The following is a 23,816-nucleotide window of genomic DNA, read 5'->3' on the forward strand; positions in this document are numbered from 1 at the left end:
AAAGTCTCCCATCCACTGGTTCATTCCCCAAATTCCTGCAACAGCCAGGGCTGGGCCAAGCTGAAGCCAGGAGCCAAAAACTGCATCCAAGTCTCCCGCAGGGGTGGCAGGGACCCAAGGACTTGAGCCATCACCATCTGCCGCCTCCCTAGCACATAAGCAGTGACGCAGACCTGAAGTGGAGCAGCCAGGACCAAGCGGCGCTTCCAGGTGGGAGGTGGGTACACCAAACAAGCGGCAGCGTTACCCACTGCACCACACCACCCCCGGGGTCTTACGCCACCCTGTCTGAGCTATTTGTCACGGTGGTCTTACACTCACCCAGCAGAGCGGCCACTGATCCGCGTCCCTTCAACAGAACCCAGAGGGACAAAACCCACAGTGCCAAGGGGACCCACAACCCTGTGCATACTGCAGGGTCAATCATGTCCAAGGTTACCTCGGACTCGGCAAAGGGGTTACCCGTGTCAGAACAAAAGAGGGCAACACAGAAACTGCACCTCCACTAGCGTGCCAGCGACACGAAAATCTAAACGGTCAGCGACCAGAACCCAGCTCGCCCCGGGCCAGCTCCAATCTACCCGCGTCACACGCGCTAGTGTAATCTGCGCAGTAACCCCAGGAGGGCAGGTCCTGTTCTACAGCCACCCGACAGGAGGGGAAACCGAGGCACAGACTGACCCCGAGCACCATTCCAGAGAGCAAGCGGCAGGGGCGGGGTCTGAGCCCAGGAAGCCTGGCTCCCGCCAAGGTCGTGTCCTTCAGGGCCTCACAAGACTGCTTCTCGGGGCCGGCGCGGTGGCACAGTGGGTTTGGCCGCTGCCTGTGATGGCGGCATCCCACACGAGCTCCAGTTTTGTGTCCCGGCTGCTCCACTTCCCATGCAGCTCCCTGCTAATGCAGCAGAGGACGGCACAGTGCTCGGACTCTTGCACTCACGTGGGAGACCCGGATGGAGTTCCCCGGCCATTGCAGCCATTTGGGAAGTCAACCAGAAAAGGATGATCACTCTCGCTCTCTCTCTAACTGTGCCTTTCAAATAAATAAATATAAAAAAATGAAATGAAATGAAAAATAAAATCATCCAGTTAAAGAAAGCACGAGGTAGGACAGTAGACAGAGGGAGAGAAAAACCAGGAGTCCCAGCTGAGCTGCCAGCAGAGCCGAGGCCAGGCGGCACTGCCAGGCCAGAGTGGACAGATGGGCAGATGGACAAACCCCCAGATGTCAGACTCCACAGCAGCCTTCCCGGTGCGAGTGAAGCTTGCTGGGCTTGGACAGAGAAGGATCCAGAGCCTGCTGGCCAGCCAGAGGGCGGCTGGAGACGGAGGACGGCAGGCAGCCCAGGGCGGGGCTTGGGGAGGCGGCACGGGCCTGGCAGGGACCCTTCTGACAACGAGGGGCTTGTCCATCAGCTGTGGCCACTGCCACGTGCCGGGGCGGAGGGTGGAGGGTGGGGAGCCAGACAAGAGCTCAAGCCAGAGTGGGAAGTTGGGACGTGTTCAGGGGCGGAAGCCCCCAGACGGGGCAGGCGGAGGGAGAAGCTGCACCAGTCTCCTGGGGTAGGAAGGTGGGCAGAAGCACCCTGAAGGGAGAAGCACGGAGCACAGCTTGGGGACGCCGCCTCTGACGGGTGCTTGGAGAGACGTCAGGGCCACGGCACCCATTTTTACAGGATGGGGCTGGTCTGAAGGTGGGGTTCAGGGTCTGGGAGGGCACGGCCCCGCCTCACTCCAGGGGGCAGGGCACAAAGCTCAGGCCTGGCCCATCGGAACAGTGAACTCCCCAGATGGCAGGAACTGTTGAAGAATCAGCAAGAACCAAAAAGGATGGGGCTGGTGTTGCGGCGAGGCAGGTTAAGAACTAATGGTAAGGGGGCCGGCGCTGCAGTGTAGCGGGTAAAGCCACTGCCTGCGGTGTTGGCATCCCATATGGGTGCCAGTTCGAGTCCCGGCCTCTCTGTGGCTGCTCTTTCTCTTTCCCACGGGGCTTCCGGGAGCTGCTGGGCCACACTGCCACCTCCAGGGGTGAGCCACTGGGACATGTGGATGACATGGAGCACAAGCTGGCCTCAGGTAAGGAGAAACTAAACCCACATGGGCCCGGCCGTAGCTGGAGCCGGCGATGCTTGCTAATTCCATGAGCAAAATCATTCCCTTTTGGTGTAAGCTGATCGTGGTTGCAAGTGACGAAAACCCAACACCAAATGCTGACCAACATCGTAACTTGGGAGAAAGAAACATGTGAGACCCGGGTAAGGTCCCTGCCTGTGACACCAGCATCCCATATGTGTGCCGGTTCGAGTCCCAGCTGCTCCACTTCTGATCCAACTTCTGTTCATGCTCCTGGGAAAGCAGCAGAAGATGGCCCAAGTGCTTGGGCCCCTGCACCCACGTGGGAGACCCAGAAGAAGCTCCTGGCTCCTGGCTCCGGCCTGGCTCATTCCTGACTGTGGTGGCCATTTGGGAAGTGAACCAATGGATGGAAGATCTCTCTCTCTGTAACTCTGCCTTTCAAACTATTAAGATAAATCTTCAGAAAGAAAGGGGTGGGGGAGAGAGAGAGATCACACACAGGACGGGCCAGGCTGGAGCTCTGTGGCGGTGCCCAACCACAGGTAGCTCCCCCCTTGGCTGACTCGGCCAGCCCCTGCCCTGGCAGCCAGCACCCCGCGGGGCCTCCCAAAGCCCTCTGGCTGCTGAGAATCCCTTTGTAACTTGCAGGCCAACTAGCAAACTTCTCTTCCCGAAGCTTGCTCTGCAGAAAAAACACAAGGATCCGGAGCCGCCACAAAGCAGCCTGAAGATGAAGCCCCCACCACCATTCCAGCTGGACTGTGAGGAGCTGCTGGGGGGAGAATGGGGGAGGGGGCGGCCCGGGCAGTCCAGGGACCCCAGGTAAGCCACAGCAACTCGCACCAGCCACCGCCCCACGCCTGCGTTCCCATTGGCGGCCCCAACCCAGACCCGAAATAACTGCAGAGAACCGGGCTGGAGAAACCAGGGTGTTGGCAAGCCCAGGGTTCCCAGGTGCCGGCCCTTGTGGACCCCAGGGCAGGGGGCGGCGCCCGCCACGCCGCCTTTAAATAGAACGTCCTGGCCGAGGGCAGACACGCATTCCAGGCGCTTTTCACAACGCCCCAAGCGTGACCTGGCCGGCAGCCTCGGCTCCCCGGGGCATTTTTCCGGTCTCGGCCCAATTCTGGAAATAATATTAATAGCTCGGTTAGGAGCTCGCGGTGGGCAAAGGACTGGATGGCCTTAAAAGGCAGGCGCTGTTACTGCTCCACTCTCCAGAGCGGGCGACTGAGGCCGGAGGCCGGGCAGGCCACAAGGCCGACGGGGGTCCCGGCGCGCCTGCCTCTTCCGGCCGCTCCCTGGGGGCACGAGCCCCGGCGGGACCCGAGCCGGCAGCCAGGGCCGGTTCCAACGCGCGCCTCGGGCCCCACGAGCAGCGAGACGACCCGGCTGCTTTCCACCGGGTGTACCCGAGTCTCGGTTCCCAGCCTCCGCGCGCGTAGCAGACACTGCGCGGCAGCCAAGGATCAACTTTCTCCTTTTGTTTTAAAAGATAAAAGGGCGACAGGGGCTAATTTCTCCCCTGGGGGAATCGAGTTCGAACCGGCGGGCGGGCGCGGCGCGGCGCGGCGGGGGCTGCCTTTCCTCGAAGTCGCGCTGCAAAGCGAGGCGCGCAACGAACGGGCGGGCGCAGGGGACCGCACGGGCGGCCCCAGCCTAGCCGCGCGCAGGGACACTTGGGGCGGGTCCCCCACGCCGCACGCGCCGCGCGGAACGGACGCGGGCGCGCGGGATCCGGCGGCCCCTGGTCCAACGCCGAGCGCAACCCCCGGAACCCTGCGCCCTCTCCCCGCCCGGCCCCCTTCCCCTTCCCCTTCCCCTTCCCCTTCCCCGCCCGCCTGGCGCTCACAGCTTGAACTTGCTCTCCAGGTCCTTGATGAGGCGGCGGCTGAACTCGGGGAACTCGGTGTAGGGGTTGAAGACCTTGCAGCGGCGGGGCCGCACCGCGCCCTCGTTGATGTCCAGCCGGCGGCTCAGCTGGGCGCTCAGCTCGGCGTCGGCGCTGGCCGGGAGCACCGGGGCGGGAGGCTCCGGGACCCGGGCGGCGAGGGGCGCGGGCTGGGGGTCCCCCGCCTCGGCCTCCTCGCGCCGCAGCCGGCGCTGAAGTTTGCACGCCAGCTCCTCGCTGGCCATGGCGGCGGCTCGGGGGGACCTGGCACCCGGCTGGCGGCGCGCTCCTCGCGGGCTCGTGGCTCTGCGCACTCCGCGAGCCGCGGGCCGGGCAGTTAGGAGGAACGCGGGAGGGCGGGGCGGCGGGGCGGAGCCGCGGCTTGCAGGAGGCGCTCGGGCTCGGGGCGTCCGCGTCCCGCCGCCCGCTGTCCGCTGCCCCCGCCCGCGGCTCGCCACCGGAGGCTGACCGCGCCCCCGCACCTGGCCTGGACCCCGGAGCGGCTCTGACCCGGCCGCCGGCGTCCGTTCCCGGGGGGCCTGGGGGCCCTGCGGTCGCCGGGAAACGGGAGCGGGGAAGTTGGGCGACCGTTGGGCGAGCGCTTTCTGGTGTGCGCTCGCGGCTCGCGATGGCCTGCGCTGAGCGGGGACAACGCCGCCGCGGCCCCGCGCGCCCCCACCCCGAGGCAGGGGGGCGCCCCTGCGCCCCTCGAGGTCCCGGAGTGGGAGAGGCAGGCGGGGAGCGCAGGGAGGGGCGGTCGCTGCGCAGACACGCACTGAAGAGATTGTTTCCAAAATACGGCCCGCAGATAAGCCCGCGGGTTGGGGACGGATCCCGAAACCCCTGGGGGTGCAGCCCCGGGGGCTCCGGCGTTTTTTCGTGAAACAAGACGGTAAGTCGAAAACCAACATAGGAATCAGTGTCGTTAGCAGGAGAATTAAAAACACGCGCGGCCGCGTTCTCCCCCAGGAGATGGCGGCTTCGTCCCCCGCGTAACGGAGACTCGGCCTGGGGGCTGCGGGCTGGGGCGCGCCCGGGACCCGCCCTCGGCCTGCGCCTGCAGCGCGCGAGAAACCCAGGGACCTCCGGGCACCTGCTAGTGCCTGGCGGTGGAAATGCTTTTTTTTACAAAGCGATTAGGAAAAACAATGCCTTTTTTTTTTTTTTTAAGAAATAAAAATCTCTTTAACATCGCTACTGAAAACAGGTTTTACGCACGCACGAAGCGGCACCTGGCGCTGGCCGGGACCTGGTGGCAGTGGCCGGGTTGTCCTGAGTCTGCCTCCAGCGTTTTCTGCAATGCATTTCACGCACACACACACACACACACACACACACGGACAAAACCCTCGCCAGGGATAAGAAACACGGCAGGTGTGTTTCGTAAAGATTTTAAGCCATTTTTTACATGCTGTGATATACAACAGTACACCTTAAATTCAAAGAATACAAGTTATTCCCTTTCACTTGGGAATGTAATGTTGGAAATTCTTAATGAGAGTAGATTTTGAACACAATCCCATTTCTTTTTAGCTGTTTCCAATTGAGGAAGCACTTTTGCAAAATGTGCGTGTGTCACTAGAGGTCACTCAAAAGGCACAGGAGCTGCAAGGGGCAGAGGCTGGGGGCTCCGCTAGCCACACGCCTCCCCCAGCCTCCCAGCGCCTGAGGAAGGGCTGGGAGATAGCGTGCCCCTCTACCTAAACCCACCCTGCCGGCAAAACAGGTGACTTCGGTCTTCCGCAGAGAGTACCCGGCCACCCTGGGTGTCTGCCTAGAGACCACGCCCATCAGAAGTCACAGCTGGAAGAGCCCCCTCCTCAGTGGCCAGCTGCTGCCCGACAGAAGACAAACCCATTGTGCAGGACGGGCACGGATCACTGTGACGTCAGACCCGCGCTTCAACAGATGCACTGCTGTGTGTACAACCAGGGAGCAGGGGCTGGCGTTCCAGCCGCTGCCTGCCCTGCCGACATCCAGTATGGGCGCCCATTGGAGTCCCGGCTGCTCCATTTCAGAACCAGCTCCTTGCTAATGCGCCCGGGAAAGCAGCCGAAGATGGCTTGATTATTTGGGCCCCTGCCACCTATGTTGGGGACCCGGATGGAGTTCCAGGCTCCTGGCTTCAGCATGGCCCAGCCCCAGGCATTGTGGCCATTGGGGAGTGAACTAGAGGATGGACGATCTCTCTCTCTCTCTCTCTCTCTCTCTGCTTCTGTAACTCTTTCAAATAAATAAACCAATCTTTTTAAAAAATCCAATAAGCAAAGAACTAAAGAATCAAATTATTGACCATTTTTAATGCTGAGTCCAGATGACTACCATTCTTTTTTTTTTTTAATCTTAGTCTACAGTTTCAGAAAATAAATGTAATTGTTCGTGATGAATGAGTATGGGAGGGGGGGTGGGGGTTGCAGTAGCCGGAAGTGCCGGGTCCTGTGCCATCTCGTGAGCTCATTTATTTCATGAACATTCTCAGCGGCGGTTAGGAGGTTCTGGGTTTTCATGAGGAAAGCAAACCATTGTTCTAACTCCAAGACTTCCTCCCGGTTCTACCGCCGGGTAACAAGCTACCCCCAACGTAGTGGCTCCAACATTTATTTCATACACAAACATGTGACGCGGGAAGAACTTCTTGGGGGGTTCTCCAGCCCACTTTGCAGAAGCAGAGGCTGCCTGCAGGCAGGAGATAGAAATCAGGGGACGGCTCCTCCCTCACAAGGCTGTCCTCTGGCCGTGGGCTGGCTGGACGTCTCCGCCTGGGGTCTGCCTCCCTCACAACACCGGCACTGGGTTCCACGGGCGAGAGGAGGCTCGGGAGGAGGGCAGAAAGCAGCCGGATACACTTTGATCATGCAGCTTCAGAAATCCTGAACTCTGTGGGGCAAGGCGGTCACCACAGGGAAGTCGTACAGTTCAGTGACGGGGGCACGGATCCCTGCCTCTCGCTGGGGGAGTGGCCCCACTGCACAGTGAGAGGGGGTATACACTGTGTGGCCTTCTCCCAACACCATCTGCCCATCACTCTGAAAGGCCCTTCGAGCTGAGTCTGCTCCACACCCGCAGTGTCTGGACAAGAGCAGGTGCGTCTCTCAGCCCGGCTGTGTCCTTAAGCATCCCCAGCTCCTCAAGGAAGGGCCGACCACCACGACACAAAGAAGCCAGAAGGGAACTAAGCCCCAGAAACGGAAGGACAGGCGTGGGCATTTGGCTTGGGGGTTAAGTTGTCACTCGGGACGCTGCATCCCATGTTGGAGTGCTTGGGTTCGAGCCCCAGCTCCGTCTCCAACTCCAGCTTCCTGCTAATGTGTGCCTTGGAGAGAGCAGGTGATGGCTCAAGTAACTGATCTGCCATGCACATGGGAGACCCAGAATGAGTTCCTGGTTCCTGGCTTTGGCCTGGCCCAGCCCTGGCTGTTGCAGGCACTGGGGAGTGAACCAGAGGATGGAAGATCTCTCATTCTTGTCTGTCTGTCTCTCTGTCACTCTGCCTTCGAAGTAGATAAAAATAAAGATATATATATATATATAAACAGAGAAAAAATTTATTTTTAAAAAAGTACACACTCAGGGGTGAGTGTGGGCAAATGAGAGAGAATGAATGGCATTTTTGGAGGTGCTGGTGGGGAGGTGCCCTTTGAACTCTGGACAGCAGGAAGCGTAGGGCCGCATACCCAGAATCCACTTCTGCACAGTCCGTGGCATCCTCCCCCACCCCTTTCCCCGTGGCTGGTCCCAGGTGGCCCTCACTGACTGTGGTTCCGCAGGGATGGCTCCCCAGGGGCGAGTTTCTGGTCTTTGTTTATGTTAAACCCTGAAGGCGGTGGGGACTGGCACTGCACTCCTGGCTTGTGCTTCCCTCCCAGTGCATGACTTTCACTGAGTGCCCCCTCCCCGGCTAACCACGCCCTGTGCCCACGGAGCCCCGGCATAGGCCCTGAGACCCTCCACTGGCGCAGGAGCTCTGAAACCTGGGACTCCCGGCTCCAGGCCAGGTCTGGAAGCCGCCAGCCCCACACGGGCAAGGTCCCCAGGGCCCCTTTTGATTCCTGACATCCATGGTCTATGATCTGGGGAGGTGGGAGCTGGGGTGCTCAGGGACTTGCAGGAAGCCCCCCCCCCCCCCCCCCGCTGGAGACTGCTTAGCTCCGATCTGGGCTCCCTGGATGACCTCAGCTCCCTGCAGGCTCAGGGAGCGCACAGCCTCGGAGCAGGGCTCCATTAAAGCAGCCGCAGAGCTCTGGAGTGAAAGGGACTCCTCCCGGCTTGGAGGGGGCGGAGCACTCTCTGGGCCTGGCCTTCAGCAGACGGCTCACAGGGCCCCACCTCTGTCCTCCACCCCCAGCCCTAAGGAGCTCCACCCTCCCTCCTGGCTCAGCTCTAGCCACTCCTTCCCTGCCTCAGGCCAGGGCAGGTCCCTGGGGGTGGCAGCAGGTGGCAGAACCCTCTGCACACCATCCTGCATCCACTCGCACAGGCAGGAGGCGCCGTCCCACGCAGGGCTGTGTGACAGAGCCCACGCACACCGTCAGCTGCAGTTTGTGTTCTGAGTTTTCTACATACCACGTTGCTTTGTAAAGTGAGATTTTTTAATTTATTTTTTTTAAGATTTATTAATTTGAAAATTAGAGTTATGGGGGGGGAGGGGAGATCTGCTGGTCCACTCCCCAAATGACTGCAAATCGCCAGGCCTGAACCAGGCCAAAGCTAGGAGCCAGGAGCTTCCTCCAGATCTCCCATGTGGATGGCAGGGGCCCAAGCACCTGGGCCATCCTCTGCTTTTCCCAAGTGCTTTAGCGGGAGCTGGATCACACGTGGAACAGCCAGGACACAGACCAGTGCCCATACGGGATGCTGGCGTCCCAGGCAGCAGCCTTACCCATTAGGCCACAATACCTGCCCCCCTTTCATTTTTTGTAAAGATTTATTTATTTTATTTCATTTGAAAGGCAGAGTTACAGAGATGGAGAAACCAAGAGAAAGAGAGAGAGAAAGGTCTTCCATCTGCTGGTTCACTCCCCAAATGGCCACAACAGCTAGAGCTGGGCTGATCTGAAGCCAGGAGCCAGGAGCTTCCTCCGGGCCTCCCACGTGGGTACAGGAGCCCAAGGACTTGGGCCATCGTCCACTGCTTTCCCAGGCCATAGCAGAGAGCTGGATCAGAAGTGGAGCAGCCAGGACTTGAACCGGTGTTCATATGGGATGCAGGCACTCGCTGGCCCCCATGTCATTTTCGTGATGTTTATTTTTTCATCTTACTTGAAAGAGTGACAGAAAGAGAGAGATGAAAACAAAGAGATCTCCCACCCACTGGCTCACCTCCCAAGTGCCCCCAACAACCAGGACTGGGTCAGGCTGAAATCAGTAGTGGAGAACTCCATCTGGGTCTCCCACGTGGGAGGCAGGGGCCCAGGTACATCTGCTGCCTCCCAGGGTGCATTAGCAGGAAGCTAGATCAGAAGCAGAGTAGGTGGGGCTGGAACCAGTACTCCAGTAAGGGATGTAGTCATCAAGCCCTTGAGACAGAGAGAAAGAGAGAGAGAAAGAGAGAGAGAGAGAGAGAGAGAGAGAGAGAGAGAGAGACTCTTCTATCAGCCGATTCCCTCCCCCTCCCCCTCCCCAAATGCCCACAAGGGCTGGGCTGGGCCAGGCTGAAACCCAGAACCTGAAAACCTGAACCTCAATAGTCTCCCACGGAGGCAGGGCACAGCTACTGGAGCTCACTCTGCCTCCAGGGTGTGCACTAGCAGGGAGCTGGGATTCTCCAGGAGGCACTCACGGGGGCCCAGGTGCCCCCAAGTGGCCTCTCAAGTGCTGTGCCAATCATCCGCCTCCAGAAGCCACAGTTTTAAAAACATAAAACAAGCGACATTAACTTGAATCATATCTTGTTTCACTCAGGGTGAGCCAGATATTTTCATCTCAACATGTCATCACTATGAAAGACGTTAAGACTCTTCACATCCGTTTACTTTGTGTTTAGGCTTTGAAATTCGGAGGGTATTTGATACTTGCGGCTCATCTCATATCAGACTGACCACATTGCAAGGGCTCAGGAGCCACATGGTGGCGGGGGTGGGGGTGGGGGGCTCATGGCACAGCTCACATCTGGGAAGAGAGCCGAGACTCAAACCCAGGCACTCTGATGTGGGATATGGTGAGTGCCAAAAGCCTGCCTCTGATTTTTTTTTTTTTTAAGATTTATTTATTTATTTGAAAGGCAGAGTTTCAGAGAGGCAGAGAGAGAGAGATCCTCCATCCGTTGGTTCACTCCCCAGATGGCCACGACAGCTGGAGCTGGGCTGATCCAAAGCCAGGAGCCAGGAGCTTCCCCCGGGTCTCCCATGTGGGTGCAGGGTCCCAAGGACTTGGGCCATCTCCTACTGCTTTCCCAGGCCATAGCAGAGAGCTGGATCAGAGGTGGAGTAGCTGGGACTCAAACTGGTGCCCATATGGGATGCCGGCACCGCAGTTGGTGGCTTTACATCACAGTGCCGGCCCGCTGCCTCTCATTTTGATGTCTACAAAGTCATGATCTTAGCGACTGCTCTGAGCACTCCAAATTCTCTGAGGCTCAGCTCCTTGCCCCCTTTCCTCCTCTCCGTCCTGGCCCCTCCCTCACAGAGGAGCCCAGGCCCAGGGAGAACCTGTAGTCCTCATCCAGTCTCCAATCTGGGACGCAATCTCGCATTTCCAAGGGGTTGGCACGTGCTCAGACAAAGGCCTTGTGGGTCTGGAGGTGAAGGGGGTGGTTTGGTTCTTTCAGAATCACCAGCATACAAAAGATCTATTTATAGTTCCAATTTAAGAGCGATCCATTCTAACCTCAGAGTACAAATCTTCAAGCAAATGATCTAGTATCCAGAATCAGGGGAGGGGCTCCTACAAAGCTGCTATCAAGAATTGCAAACTAACAGAAATCACTGGGTAACAGTGACGCTGTTCCAAGGACGCTGCTGCAACCTTGCCTCGGCCAGCCAGATCCGGCACAATCCTAAGTTTCTAGGCAGCCACCCGGGATCACCCCGCTGGGAGAACCACTCTCAGATCAAGTGCAGATCAAGTGTGCAATCGTTAAACCAACACTCCCAGCAAGCAGACAGGAAGCCGTGCACACGGCCCCTTCTGTAGGTTCTGCGAAGTCAGGCCCTGGCCCTTCTGGGAGATCTGATCACACCCTTAGGGAGAGGCAGACGAGTTCCCTGTGATCTCCACGCTCAGCATCGAACGGGAGATCCTCTGAAGCAACGGCTGCTACCGCTCCACCAGGGATGAGCAGGCCCAGGGGTTTTCAGGCTCTGCTCCGTGGATTTTCAACGGTAGGCAGCCCTCAAGTCTGGAAGAATACATTGAATTTCAATAATGAGCACCCATTTTTTTACTTGAAAGTCAGGGTTACACACACACATACACACACACACAGAGATCAAGTCTTCTATCCGACAGTTCACTCCCCAATTGGCTGCAATGGCTGGAGCTGAGCAGATCTGAAGCCAGGAGCCAGGAGCTTCCTCTGGGTCTCTCACACGGGTGCAGGGGCCCAAGGACTTGGGCCCTCTCCTACTGCTTTCCCAGGCCACAGCAGAGAGCTTGATAGGAAGTGGAGCAGCCGGGTCTCGAACTGGTGCCCATATGGGATGCTGGTGCTTCAGGCCAAGGCGTTAACCCACGGCGCCACAGAGCCGGCCTCCCCATTTTTAACATTCATCAGTTTAGCCAATGGACCACCATATTCACCACCAATAAGGCATATTCTGACGTCATTATGCTAATTAGCAGAGCAAGTTTGCATAGGGACCAAGATGCGATCACAGGCAGACTTCCAATGAGCTGGCTGATGCCCTGCACTGTGTTCTTTTGTAAAAGTGGAGGCAGAGGGGCGGGCGTTTGCGCAGTGGTTAACAGCCCACATCAGAGTGCCTGATTTCACTCCCAGCTCCACTTCTGATCCTAAGCTTCTTGCAATGTGCACCGCGGGAGGCAGCATTTGATGGCTCAAATCCTCAGGTCCCTGCCACCTGTGTGGGTGCTCCTGGCTCCTGGCTGCAGCCTGGCCCAGCCCCAGCTGTTGCAGGCATTTGGTCAGTGACCCCTCAGATGGAAATTTTGTCTGTCTCTCTGCCTTTCAAATCGATCAATCAATCAGGGTTATAATTTAGTGACCTTCAGCACACTTACAGTGTTCTGCAACTATCCCCTCTTTTTAGTTTCAAAACCTTTTTATCTGGGCCGGCACTGTGGTGCAGTGGGTTAATGCCCTGGCCTGAAGCGCCAGCAACCCATATGGGCGCCGGTTCGAGACCCAGCTGCTCCACTTCCGATTCAACTCTCTGCTATGGCCTGGGAAAGCAGTGGAAGGTGGCCCAAGTCCTTGGGCCCCTGCACCATGTGAGAGACCTGGAGGAGGCTCCTGGCTCCTGGCTTCAGATCAGTGCAGCTCCAGCCATTGTGGCCAACTGGGGAGTGAACCAGCGGATGCAAGACTCTCTCTCTCTCTCTCTCTCTCTGCCTCTCCTCTCTCTGTGTAACTCTGACTTTAAAATAAATCTTAAAAAAAAAAATAAACCTTCTTCATCAGCCAGCACTGTGGCATAGCGCCGGCATCCCATATGTGCGCTGGTCCAAGTCCCAGCTGCTCCACTTCTGATCCAGCTCTCTGCTATGGCCTCGAAAAGCAGCAGAGGGTGGCTCAAGTGCCTGGGCCCCTGCACCCACATGGGAGACCTGGAAGAAGCTCCTGGCCCCTGGCTCTGCCTGGCCCAGCCCTGGCCATCGGGGCCATTTGGGGAGTGAACCAGTGGTTGGAAGGACTCTCTCTCTCTCAGTCTCTCTCTCTCTCTCTGTTACTCTGCCTTTTGAATAAAAGAAAATAAACCTTTTTTTAAAATACCTTTTCGCCATCCCAGAGAGACACCTGCACGTCTGTAAGGCACTCTCCAGCGCCCACCTCCTCCACCCCTGGCAGCAGCCCATCCGCCGGCCCAGACACTCCACACAACGGGCTTCCTGCTGGACGGAGCCGAGCGTGTGCCTGGCTTCCTCCCCGTCCCCCGGCGCTCCCGAGGTCCACCCAAGCTGCAGCCTGCACAGCGGCCGCTCTTTTGTATCCCACACTCCTTCGGGGGCAGGCGGGACACCCCCACCCTTCAGCTGCTAGGGACGGCGCTGCCGTGAGCATTCAGCCACGCACTTCTGTGTGAACGTCTGCGTTCTCTCACCTTGCCTGGGTACCCAGGCGTGGAGCTGAACTGCTTGGGTAGTACAGGAATTCTGTGCTGCAGGAACTGCGTTAGAGTCCTCCAGAGAATCAGATCCAATAGGGGTAGATGGTATATATTTAGAGAGAGATGTGCATCTGTAGAGAGCTGTAGATACGCCCCGCCTCCATATAAATCTCCATGGAGACACTGTCACCTGTCGTATCCATCAGATCTCGCTCTCTATGCATCCACATCACGCAGGTACTCTCCACGGGCGGGCAGACATTTGGAAACTGGCGAGGAGGAGCGGACTCATGTGATGACAGAGTGGAGAATGCCCGAGGTGTGCTCTCTGCGGGCCAGGGACCCAGAACAGATCCCAGCCGGAGGACTGAAGGGGAGACGGGGTGTCCCAGCTTCCTCCGAGAGAGTAAAGCCAGGAAGAATTCCTCCCCTCTGTCCCCCCCCCCTTTTTTTTTAAGATTATTCATTTGAAAGGCAGAGTTGGAGAGAGAGAGAGAGAGAGAGAGAGAGAGAGAGAGAGAGAGATCTTCCATCCTCTGTTTCACTACCCAGATGGCTGCAACAGCCAGAGCTGAGCTGATCTGCAGCCAGGATCCAGGAGCTTCTTCCGGGTCTCCCATGTGGGTGCAGGGGCCCACGCACGTGGGTCATCTTCCAGCGTTTTCCCAGGCCATTAGGGAGCTGGATCTGGAGCAGAGCAGCCAGGACTGCGACCCCTCCCCTGCGGGACACTGTGACTTTACCTGCTGTGCTCTGTCTGGCCCTCAGGGGAAGACACCACCTCACATGCTGATCTGATCTGCAGCCTCACAGACACACCCAGAAGCAATGTTGGACCCGGCTCTCGGTGACCTTCCAGTTGACTACAAAATTAACCTCGCAGACATGGCCGCCAGCAGCCTGCAGAGGTTCAGTGTCCCACATCCCCGGGCTGCCCGCCCAGGACTCAGGATGCAGTAAGTGAACAATTCACAGGAAAGGAATCTGAGTGGTCAGAGAAAGAGGCGGGTGTGTGTGTGTGTGTGTGTGTGTGTGTGTGAGAGAGAGAGAGAGAGAGAGAGACGCAGCAGGGTTAGACACCGCTTGGAACATCTGCATCCCATATCGGAAAGCCTGGTTCAAGCCCTGGCTACTCTGTGTTTCTGATTCAGCTTTTAAATGCATTGACTAATGATACAGTATCACTCAATGTTTATTTATTTCTATTTATTTGAAAGGCAAAGAGAGGGAAAGAGCATGCAAGATTGATCTTCTGTCTGCTGGTTCATCAAATGACCACAGCAGCCAGAGCTGACCGGGCTGAAGCCAGGAGGAAAGAACCTCACCCGGGTCTCCAAGGTGGGCGGCAGGGGCCCAGGTTCTTGGACTATCATCCTCTGCCTCCCAGGGTACATTAGCAGGAATGCTGGATGAAGAGGTCTGAGACTTGAACCTGTACTCCAGTATGGTGTGTGGGCATCCCAAGCAGAGGTTTAACCCACTGCACCACACCGCCTACCCACTAAGTGTCATCTTCATTGCCTGTCTTGGGACTTGCACTGTGGCAGCGTGGGTTAAGCTGCCACCTGTAGTTCAAGTCCTGGCTGCTCCACTTCTGATCCAGCTCCCTGCTAATGCACCAGGGAAAACAGTGGAAGATGGTCCAAGTGCTTGGGGCCTTGCGCCCACGGGGGAGACCCAGAAGAAGCTCCTGGATCCTGGCTTCAGTCTGGCCCAACCCTAGCCATTGAGACCATTTGGGAGTGAACCAGCGGATAGAAGACCTCTCTCTCTCTCTCTCTCTCTCTCTCTCTCTCTTTCTCTAACTCTGCCTTTCAAAATAAATAAGATAAATCTTAAAAAAAAAAAAAAAAAAAAGCTGCCTGTCCCTGGTCAGGGTTTCACGTCTCCATGGACCATCCATATATTTTCTTTGGTGAAATGTTCGAGTCTTGCCCATGGTGCCGGCATTGTGGGACGGCTGCCATCTGCGGTAAAATCCTGTGCCAGTCTCTGCTGCCTTGTGTGTCTTCTTCCTGAGGTGTTAAGGTGTGACATGCGCTCTAGACACAAGTCCTTTGCCAGATATATGTAGATATTTCCTCCAGGTCTGCAAATTGTCTTCCAATTTTCTTACTGGGCTATTTTGAAGTTCAGTTTTGGTTTTGTAAATAAAATACTCAAAAGTGGGAGAAAGCCCAGATGACAGGCTGTCACCTGAACATTAGGATAAAACCCCGCTGAGTGATACGGACCATGCCTCAGTAGCTGCTGGCTGGTGCGAAGGTGTCCACACTCAGGGCCAGGTGGGCAAGGGGCCTGGCACAGCAGGCTGGTTTCATGCCGGCTGCCTGACCCCTGCTGGCCGCCAGCTCTTTCCTATTGAAAACCTGCACCAAGTTGAGGGAACCTGGTGGAGGATGCCTCAGAACGGCTGCCCCCTGCTGGCCACTCCTGGGAGCCACGCGGCTGTTGGTGGAGCCGCTCAGCAGGTGAGTGGGACCCCTGGGATGGCCTGCCCGCCTGCCACCTGCCCTCCTTCCTGCTGGTCAGCCCCACGCTGGGACACTTGTGGCCTCAGAGGAGTCCCTGTGGTCCGATGTGGTTCTTGGACTGGGAGGACAGACAGAACGGCCCCTGCACCCACGTGGGAGACCTGGGAGAAGCTCCTGCTTCCGATCTGCCTAGTGCTGGCCCCCTCCAGTCACTTTTTAAAGTTTTAAAAATTTTTTAAATTTATTTAACAGGTAGCAAGAGCCCACATCCACTGACTCATACCCCAGATACCTACAGTGGTCGGGGCCAGGCTAGACTGAAGGCAGGGGCTAGGAATGCCATCCGGGTCTTCCAAGTGGGCGTGAGGGACCCAGGCACCGGAGCCATCAGCAGGAAGCCGGATCAGAAGTGGAGGGGCCAGGCTTTGAACCGGGCGGGCACTTTGATACGGGGTGCAGGAGTCTGAGCAAACGCCCACCCCTCTCGTGTCCCTTCTGACCTCCATCTCTCCTTGGCTTCCAGGATCTAGCATCGCCGGAGACTGCAGAGCAGCCCTGCGTCGGGTCTCCCTCGGCACACACGCGGTGCCTTTCCCCGGCTAGCCCCCGCGTGGCACCTGCCAGCTCTGTCCCGCGCCCGGTGGGGACGAGCCCTGTTCTTGGTGGCGGCGCCAGGTTCTCGCCTGCAGTTTCCGTTTCTCCCTTTGTGTTTGGTCGCTGTGCTGCGGGCAGAGGCGTTGAGACCTGCAGCAGCCTACTCGTCACCCTCTTCACTACTCGTCTTCGCGTGCGTTTTAGAACTTGTTTTCCTGGGGCCGGCGCTGTGGTGTAGCCGGTAAACCCGCTGTCTGCAGCGCCAGCATCCCTTAGGGGCACCTGTTCGAGTCCCGGCTGTGGGGAGCAACTGGGAGCAACTCGGACTAGACTAAGTTACTGGAATTAAGACTTATTCTATGCATCTGCTCTCCCACAATATGGCGCTGGGAGAGGAGGAGTAAGCTTCTACACAGCTGCCTCCAGTTCAACCAATAAACTGTAGGACCTGCTCCTGATTGGAGGAGAGCAGCGTACTCAGCGTGTGGGTAGCAGAGTTGGGATTGGTGGAAGAGGACTATAAAGGAGGAGAGAGACAACATGCACCAGGAACATCTATCTGAAGGAACACCTGTGCAGCCCCCGAGAGAGCCGGCCGGCGGTGTGCCGCTCCCCCGCGGAAGTGGGGAAAGTGGCTAGGGGGAACCGCCCTTCCACGGAGGTGGAAGGGTCGGTAGCCAACCCGGGAAGGACCAGCAGCAAACCCGGGAAGGGCCGAGCAGACAAAAGAACAGCGCAGGGTCCTGTGTCGTTCCTCCACGAAGACGGGGAGCGACATAATGGTGCCGTGACTCGGATATGAAGCCTAGGCAGGGCTTAGTGTCGTTCCTCCACGAAGACGGGGAGCGACATAATGGTGCCGTGACTCGGATATGAAGCCTAGGCAGGGTTTAGTGTCGTTCCTCCATGAAGAGGGGGAGCGACACCCGGCTGCTCCACTTCCCCATGCAGCTCCCTGATAATGCTCCTGGGAAAGCAGTGGAAGATGGACCAAGTGCTTGGGCTCCTGCACCCACGTGGGAGACCCGGAAGAAGCTCCTGGCTCCTGACTTCAGATCGGCGCAGCTCTGGTGGTTGCAGCCATTTGGGGAGTGAACCAGCGGTTGGAAGATTCTCTCTCTGTCTCTACCTCTCTCTGTAACTCTTTCCAAGAATAAAACAATTTTTTTTAAATTTGTTTTCCTGGCTCTCCTTAATGTTTCTTGCGGCAATGAACACTATCCTGGCCCCAACCAGGGGCGTCCTACTGCACAGCTTCCCTCTGGGGCAGACCCTGCACCTTCCATTCATTCTTGGGTAAGGATGGACGCCTGGTTGCTGGCGTCCTGGGTTCTCAGCTGTTAGCAGCGGTCGCTCTGTTGTTGCTGGGTCTCAGCTTTGGCTCCTGGAAGCGCCAGGAAGCTGGCTTTTCTGTTATGGTTAAACATGCCCCTGTCACTCATCCTGTCCTTGCTCTGTCCCGGGATTGGCCATTTCTCCAAAAGCCCATATTTCCTTGCGTGGAGGGCAGTGCCCGGTGGCTGAGGACGTGGGCTGGGGCCTCTGTGTCTCCTGCTGCACTGGCCCGACCCAGGAGGCGTCTCCAACCTCGGCTCTCCAAAACGCAGGGTGGGGGGTGCCCTCTCCCCACCCACAGGCCATCAGCTCCGCAGCGACTCTGACAACCTGTCCCCCACACTGTCCAGCTGGGGACGGCACCAGGAGCCAATCACAGGCCCCAGGCTGCTTTTCCCGTGACAGGGTACGAGTTAGGGTTCCCAGGACGCCTTCTTCAGGTTCGGTCAATTTGCTGGAGCGGTTGATGCCTCTGCTACAGACGGACACCTGGGACAGGTGTGGGGGGACGGCGCTGACCTGCCCTGCCCCCTCCAGGAAGCCCCTGCGTTCAGCATCTGGAGGCCCCCGACCCTGGACTGCACGGAGGCCAGGACCCTGCGGTGGGCCTGCTCGCTGAGCAGGCGTGTTGTGCCCCCAGAGGACACAGCTAGGAACTGCGTCTGCACACACGCGCACCGCAGGTTCGATTCCCGACTGCTCCATTTCCAATTCTGCTGTCTACACCCCTCGCTGCTCCTGCGTGCACACTAACGACCACGGCTTCAGACGGAGCCGAGACGCTAGCCCGGGCCTTGTGACCGGAGTCCGGGCGGTCTGGGGCCGTGCCGCCCGCCCCACCGACACCGCCCGCAGCTGCTGTCTGTCGCCGCCGACCAAGGCGACCATTCCCGAATACCTCCCGGGGCCCTGACGCGTCCCGCGCCGTGTGCGACTGGGGCTGGCCGTGCGAGGGCGGCCCCTCGGATCCTCTGGGACCTGGAGCCGTCAGGGTGCGGCTACGAGAACTTCCTCCCAGTCGCAAGGCCGTGGCCGGGGAGCGGGAGAGGAAGAACAGACCGGGCCGGCCACCCCGTGACGCCGTGCAACCGCGCGGTGCCCAGCCCCGCAGCAGCCCCGAGCGCCCCCGGACGAATCCCCCTTCACCCCGGCCCTCAGCCCCGAGCGGGCGGGAACTCGGCGAAGCAGAGGAGCGACCGCCAGGGGGCGCTGCCGCGCGGAGGGAGCCACGGGGGGCGCGGCCTCCGAGGGGCGCAGGGGCCGCCCGAGGCCGCTCCGCTGTGCCCGCCCACCTGCACCTGCCCTGCACCCGGAGCCCCTGTGGCAGACTTCCCTCTTGGCGACGTCTCTCTCTGGGTCGTGGGGGAGCCGTCCCTGTAGTGAAGCGGCGCGCGGCCCCCTGCGGACCACAGAGCAGACAGCCCCGAGGGCGTGGTCCCTGATTCTCTGGCATCGCAGCAGGCCCGGGGGCTGGGGCTGAGGGGGTGTCTGGCTCCATTCCCGGCTGAGGAGGAACGTGCGGCGCTGAGGGGACGGGGCAGTGGGATGCCAGGAAGGACCAGGGAGAGGGGCCCGTGGGGTCAGAGGGCGCCACCCGGGCCCCAAGTCCTGTGTGGCGGGAGGCTGGCAGGGAGGGGGAGGGGAGCCCCGTTTCGGACCTGGAACCTCCTGTCCAGGGGGCAGGTGGGCAGGGAGGAGAAAGGGGCCCGGACACCCCGGCGAACGCCACCTGGGGAGGACCCGAGCCGCACCCGGCAGGGGATGGCGGGGTCCCAGCGCCCCGGGAGCCCCGACTCCCGGCGACCCCCACCTGAGGACAGGGGAGGGTCCGAGCCGCGCCCGGCAGGGGGTGGCAGGGTCCCAGCGCCCCGGGGGCAGGGGGCAGGGGGCGGGCTGGGCCCTGGCCGTGTGAAATGTCCCCCTGGGAGCTGCAGACATTGCTCTCCCGCTGCTCGGCTGCAGCTGCCTGTGAGTCTGCGATTATTTCGAACTAAGAAGTGACAACGCCGCCGCCTGTGGAGCTCTCCCTGTGTGCCAGGGCGAGCGGGAGGGGTCCTCCGAGGCGCTGAGACACCCCCCCCACCCCCCCACCCCGCTACCCGCGCAGTCCGAAGGAGCAGAGAACCGGCGCGAAGACTGCGCGGTGCCCAGGCGCCCCTTTCTTGCCGGCTACTACGTGGGGCGTGTGTTGCACAAATGACAAAGCCATCGTCACAGTGGGGCTCCCTGGTGGTGCTGCGCGGTGGGCTTGGACAGGGGCTTGGTGACCGCATCCGCCAGACAGAGAGAGAACGGCTCCCCGCGGAGCCAGCCGCACGCCAAGCGCATCAGAGCGCCCGGTCCAGCTCTGGCTCGGCCAGTGCGCCCGGGCGCCCGCGGACTTGGTCCCTGCCTACGCGGGGGACCTGGACGGGTGGAGCTCCTGCCTCGCGACCTGGGCCTGCAACAGTCCTGGCTGCCACAGCCATTTGGGGGCGCGAACCAGTAGATGGAAGACCTGCCCCCCCACACACACATCCAGCATCTCAAATAAAAAAAGAAATTAAAAAAAAAAAATGGCTCGTTGCTGAAAAGTCTCCCGACCCTTCCTTCAAGTCTCCAGCCACCACGACTCAGCAGCTTTTATTTTTACCACTGAGTAACACGGGAAGGGAGAGGAGGGGCTCAATAAGTTCCTGGAAAGTACATAATAGGGAAAAAATCCTTAAATTTCAAAATTACTGAGCACCAAAAGGTTCATTTATTTGAGAGGCAGAGAAAGTGACAGGCAGGTCCCATCCACTTGTTCCCTCCCCCCATGGCCACCATGCCTTCTGGCTGGAGTTGAGGCTGGGAGCCAGGAACCCAGCCCAGGTCTCTGGGGGGTTGGGGTGGGGGTGGGGGTGGCAGAACCCAACCACCCAACCATGCGAGCCATCATGCCCCCCCCCCCCCCAGGGTCTGCATTTGCGGGACGCTGGAGTCAGAATCCAGCCAGGCACCAAGCCAGGCGCCCTGACGGGGTTGTGGGCACCTGACCAACAGCTTAGCTGCTACGCCAAACTCCCACCCCTAATTACCTTTTATTTTCCGTGAGCTTTTTGAGATATCCGAATTGAATTACATGGACATATCACAGGTTTTCTAATTTTTACTGGTCTAAGTTTTGTCTCCCCTCCCCCCACAGATCTATGTATTTATTTAAAAGGCAGAGAGAGTTATAGAGAAAGAGGGAGAGAGATCTCTCATCCACTGGTTCATTCACCAAATGGCTGCAATGGCTAGGGCTTGTCCAGGCCAAAGCTAGGAGCTTGGGGCTCCATCTGGGTCTCCCACATGGTGTCAGGGGCCCAAGTCCTTGCCCCCCCCCCCCCGATGCCTCCCGGGTGCATTAGAGGGAGCTGGACTGGACGCAGAGTAGCCGGGAATCGAACCCACGCTCTGACAGCATCTGCAGGTTGCTGCTTAGCTCACGGCGCCTCAATGCCAGCCCCATCTGGTTTTTAAATTAAGGGGGGGGGGGAGGCCGGTGCCGCGGCTCACTAGGCTAATCCTCTGCCTTGCGGCGCCAGCACACTGGGTTCTAGTCCCGGTCGGGGCACCAGATTCTGTCCCGGTTGCCCCTCTTCCAGGCCAGCTCTCTGCTGTGGCCAGGGAGTGCAGTGGAGGATGGCCCAAGTGCTTGGGCCCTGCACCCCATGGGAGAACAGGAGAAGCACCTGGCTCCTGCCTTCGGATCAGCGCGGTGTGCCGGCCACAGCACACCGGCCGTGGCGGCCATTGGAGGGTGAACTAATGGCAAAGGAAGACCTTTCTCTCTGTCTCTCTCTCTCACTGTCCACTCTGCCTGTCAAAAGTAATTAATTAATTAATTAAAAAATAAAAAAAATTAAGGGGGGGAAGCCTTTCCATTTAGACAGGGCAAAGGGAAAAGTGTGCATGGGGCGGGGTGGGGAGAGGAGGTGGGGTGCCCATGCCAGGGCGGCCTGGTGAGGAAGGGACTTGAGCAGAGCTGGGCATTGCTAGGGAGAGCGCGTGGTGCCAGCTGCCTGGACGGGAGCGGGGTGCGGAGGGAAGACAGGTGACAGCCGGGGGTGCTGAGCTGGGGCTGCCCCCCCTGGGGGGGGCCGCGGCGTGACAGGTGCAGCAGTCGCTGGGATCTGGTGCTGCTGCATGCCGACCTATGGCTTCAGGAACTTCCCGTCCAGCTCGTGGGGGTTTCAGACACCCCTTCCTAGCCCTTCCTGGCAGCTGCTGTCTCGAAGAGCTGGCCATGGAGCCATGCTCTTACAAACACGCTGCTCAAATTCCCTGGCAGGCCAGGGGCTCAGAGCCCGGCCATTTAGCACCTTCCCGGCCAACCTCACATCTGCCAAGTGATGCCAGTGCCAGGCCCAACTTGCTAGCCAGTGACAGCCCATCTGACATCACTGCCGGGCTCCAGTCTCACTCCAAGACCCTCAGATCTCATGGCTGAATGCGCTGTAAAGGCCATCTAGTCTACCCGCCCGCCCACCTGCCCCCGGGACCTCTCAGCAAATCCCCAACAAGTGGCTTTCCGGCCCCTGTTTGTTCCTGCGGTGCCCTGTATTTAGACGGCTCAAACGGTCAGGAAGCTTTTCTGAAACCCAAGCCTGTCCACCCATAACATTTGCCCGGAGATGCCCGACCAACACGGAGGGCCATCTTCCAAGATCCGGTGTTTGGGTGTTTGAGGCCAGCCATTGGCACTGTGCCCCCTCCAGGCTGGACGGTGTCGGGCTGCCGCTGTGGTGGTCCCCACCCCCGGGGGGGCACTAAGCAGCCCTGTGCAGGGTGCCCTGCACTGCCCCTCCCCCTCTCCTTCCCTGCACCCATGACCTGCATGCTTGGTGCTGGGGATCCGCCATCTCCCAGGCTCCTGTTGGACCCCTGGTGCCCAGCTGCCCTTCCCACGATGGCATCCTGGGTGGGAAGTGAGGAGGCAGTTAGCTCGTCCTCTGATCATCGATTAGACTACTGTGCAAGCTGTGGCTCCGTGCCTGCTGTGGGCTGCCTGTTGCCCGTGACTGGGCTGGCCTGTGACCACTTGAACTGGCAGGGGCCAGTCTCCGCAACAGTGACCCACAGCTGGTGCCAGTGCTGCCTTGGTGATGGGCAAAGCAGACCCTCCCTCCCACACCTGGGCTGCATGCGCGCCCTGCCCTCTCTGGGGGTCCCCTCACGTCTGCTGCTTGGTGTGCACTTGCCCCAGCTCAAGGTGGGGTCAGGGTCCCACTCAGCCTCAGGGGCACGGCCCCTTCTGACCCGAGCTCGTGGTATGCTTCCCTCGTACCATTCACAGCAGGCCAGAGCTGGGCACCTGGCTCTGTGCGGATCCAGGACCAGCTTGGGGGAGGGTGGAGCTCGGGGGTGGGACAACGGGCAAAGCGTTCCTGAGTAACAGGCCTGCTAGCCAATGCCCTGCTGTCCTCTGGAGAGCGGGAACCAGGGCCTGCCCTGGAGCAAGAGCCTGGCGCCTACACCAAGAATCCCCCCGGTGGGAGTTTGGAGCTTTTTATTTTGAAATAGTTTTAGGTTTGCGCGAGACCTGCAGATGCAGTGCACAACCTCCCTGCTGTTCTCTGCGCCCAGACACGGCGCACGGGCCACACCCGAACACCCCATCCCGTAAATGTCAGACACTCTGTGGACTTCCGGGGGTCTCCACGGGCGGCCTGCCCAGAACCCCAGTGGGTCCACATGCAGTCATGGGGGCTGCTCGGTCACCTGTTTCTAGCTCTTTCCCTGTCTTTCACAAGCACCTCGCGGGGCAGCACTGGCAGGGAGCCGGCGGCCGTCCCAAGCAGCGGCTTACCCTCTGTGCCAGCCTGCACCCCAGACTTTCCTTGTTGATGGCTCGAGTTTCGAGGGCATTGTCAGCGTTTTGTGGAATGCCTCTCTATTGGAAGTCTCATCTTTTCCAAGGATTAGACTGCGGCTTGGGAGTCTGGGGAGGGAGATTGCAGAAGCCAAGTGCCGTGCTTGTCCCCTCACGTCCAGGACGCCTGCTGGGGCAGGCGTCGGGGTGCAGCGGGTTAAGCTACCCCTTGCTACGCTGGCATCCTATATGGGATGCGGTGGCATTTCAAATCCCGCCGCTCTGCTCCCAATTCAGTTCCTGTTCTTGTGCCTGGGAAGCAGACGATGGCCCGAGTATGTGGCCCCTGCCACCTATGTGGGAGGCCCAGACGGAGCTGCTGGCTCCTGGCTTCTGCCTGGCCCA

General features: G+C 59.2%; 1 protein-coding gene across 1 annotated transcript in view; it reads right to left on the bottom strand.

Annotated features, from left to right (window-relative positions):
- EFHD1 (EF-hand domain family member D1) overlaps positions 1-4,316 on the bottom strand; it is a 50,050-nt gene extending 45,734 nt beyond the window's left edge. The window contains exon 1 of the mRNA XM_002721459.5: positions 3,928-4,316. Within this exon, the coding sequence (XP_002721505.3) occupies positions 3,928-4,211 (284 nt within the window). The 5' untranslated portion in view covers positions 4,212-4,316. The remainder of the gene's footprint in view (positions 1-3,927) is intronic.
- Positions 4,317-23,816: the final 19,500 nt, after the last annotated feature.

Source organism: Oryctolagus cuniculus, chromosome 3 (genome assembly GCF_964237555.1).
Source record: "Oryctolagus cuniculus chromosome 3, mOryCun1.1, whole genome shotgun sequence".
Lineage (NCBI taxonomy): Eukaryota > Metazoa > Chordata > Mammalia > Lagomorpha > Leporidae > Oryctolagus > Oryctolagus cuniculus.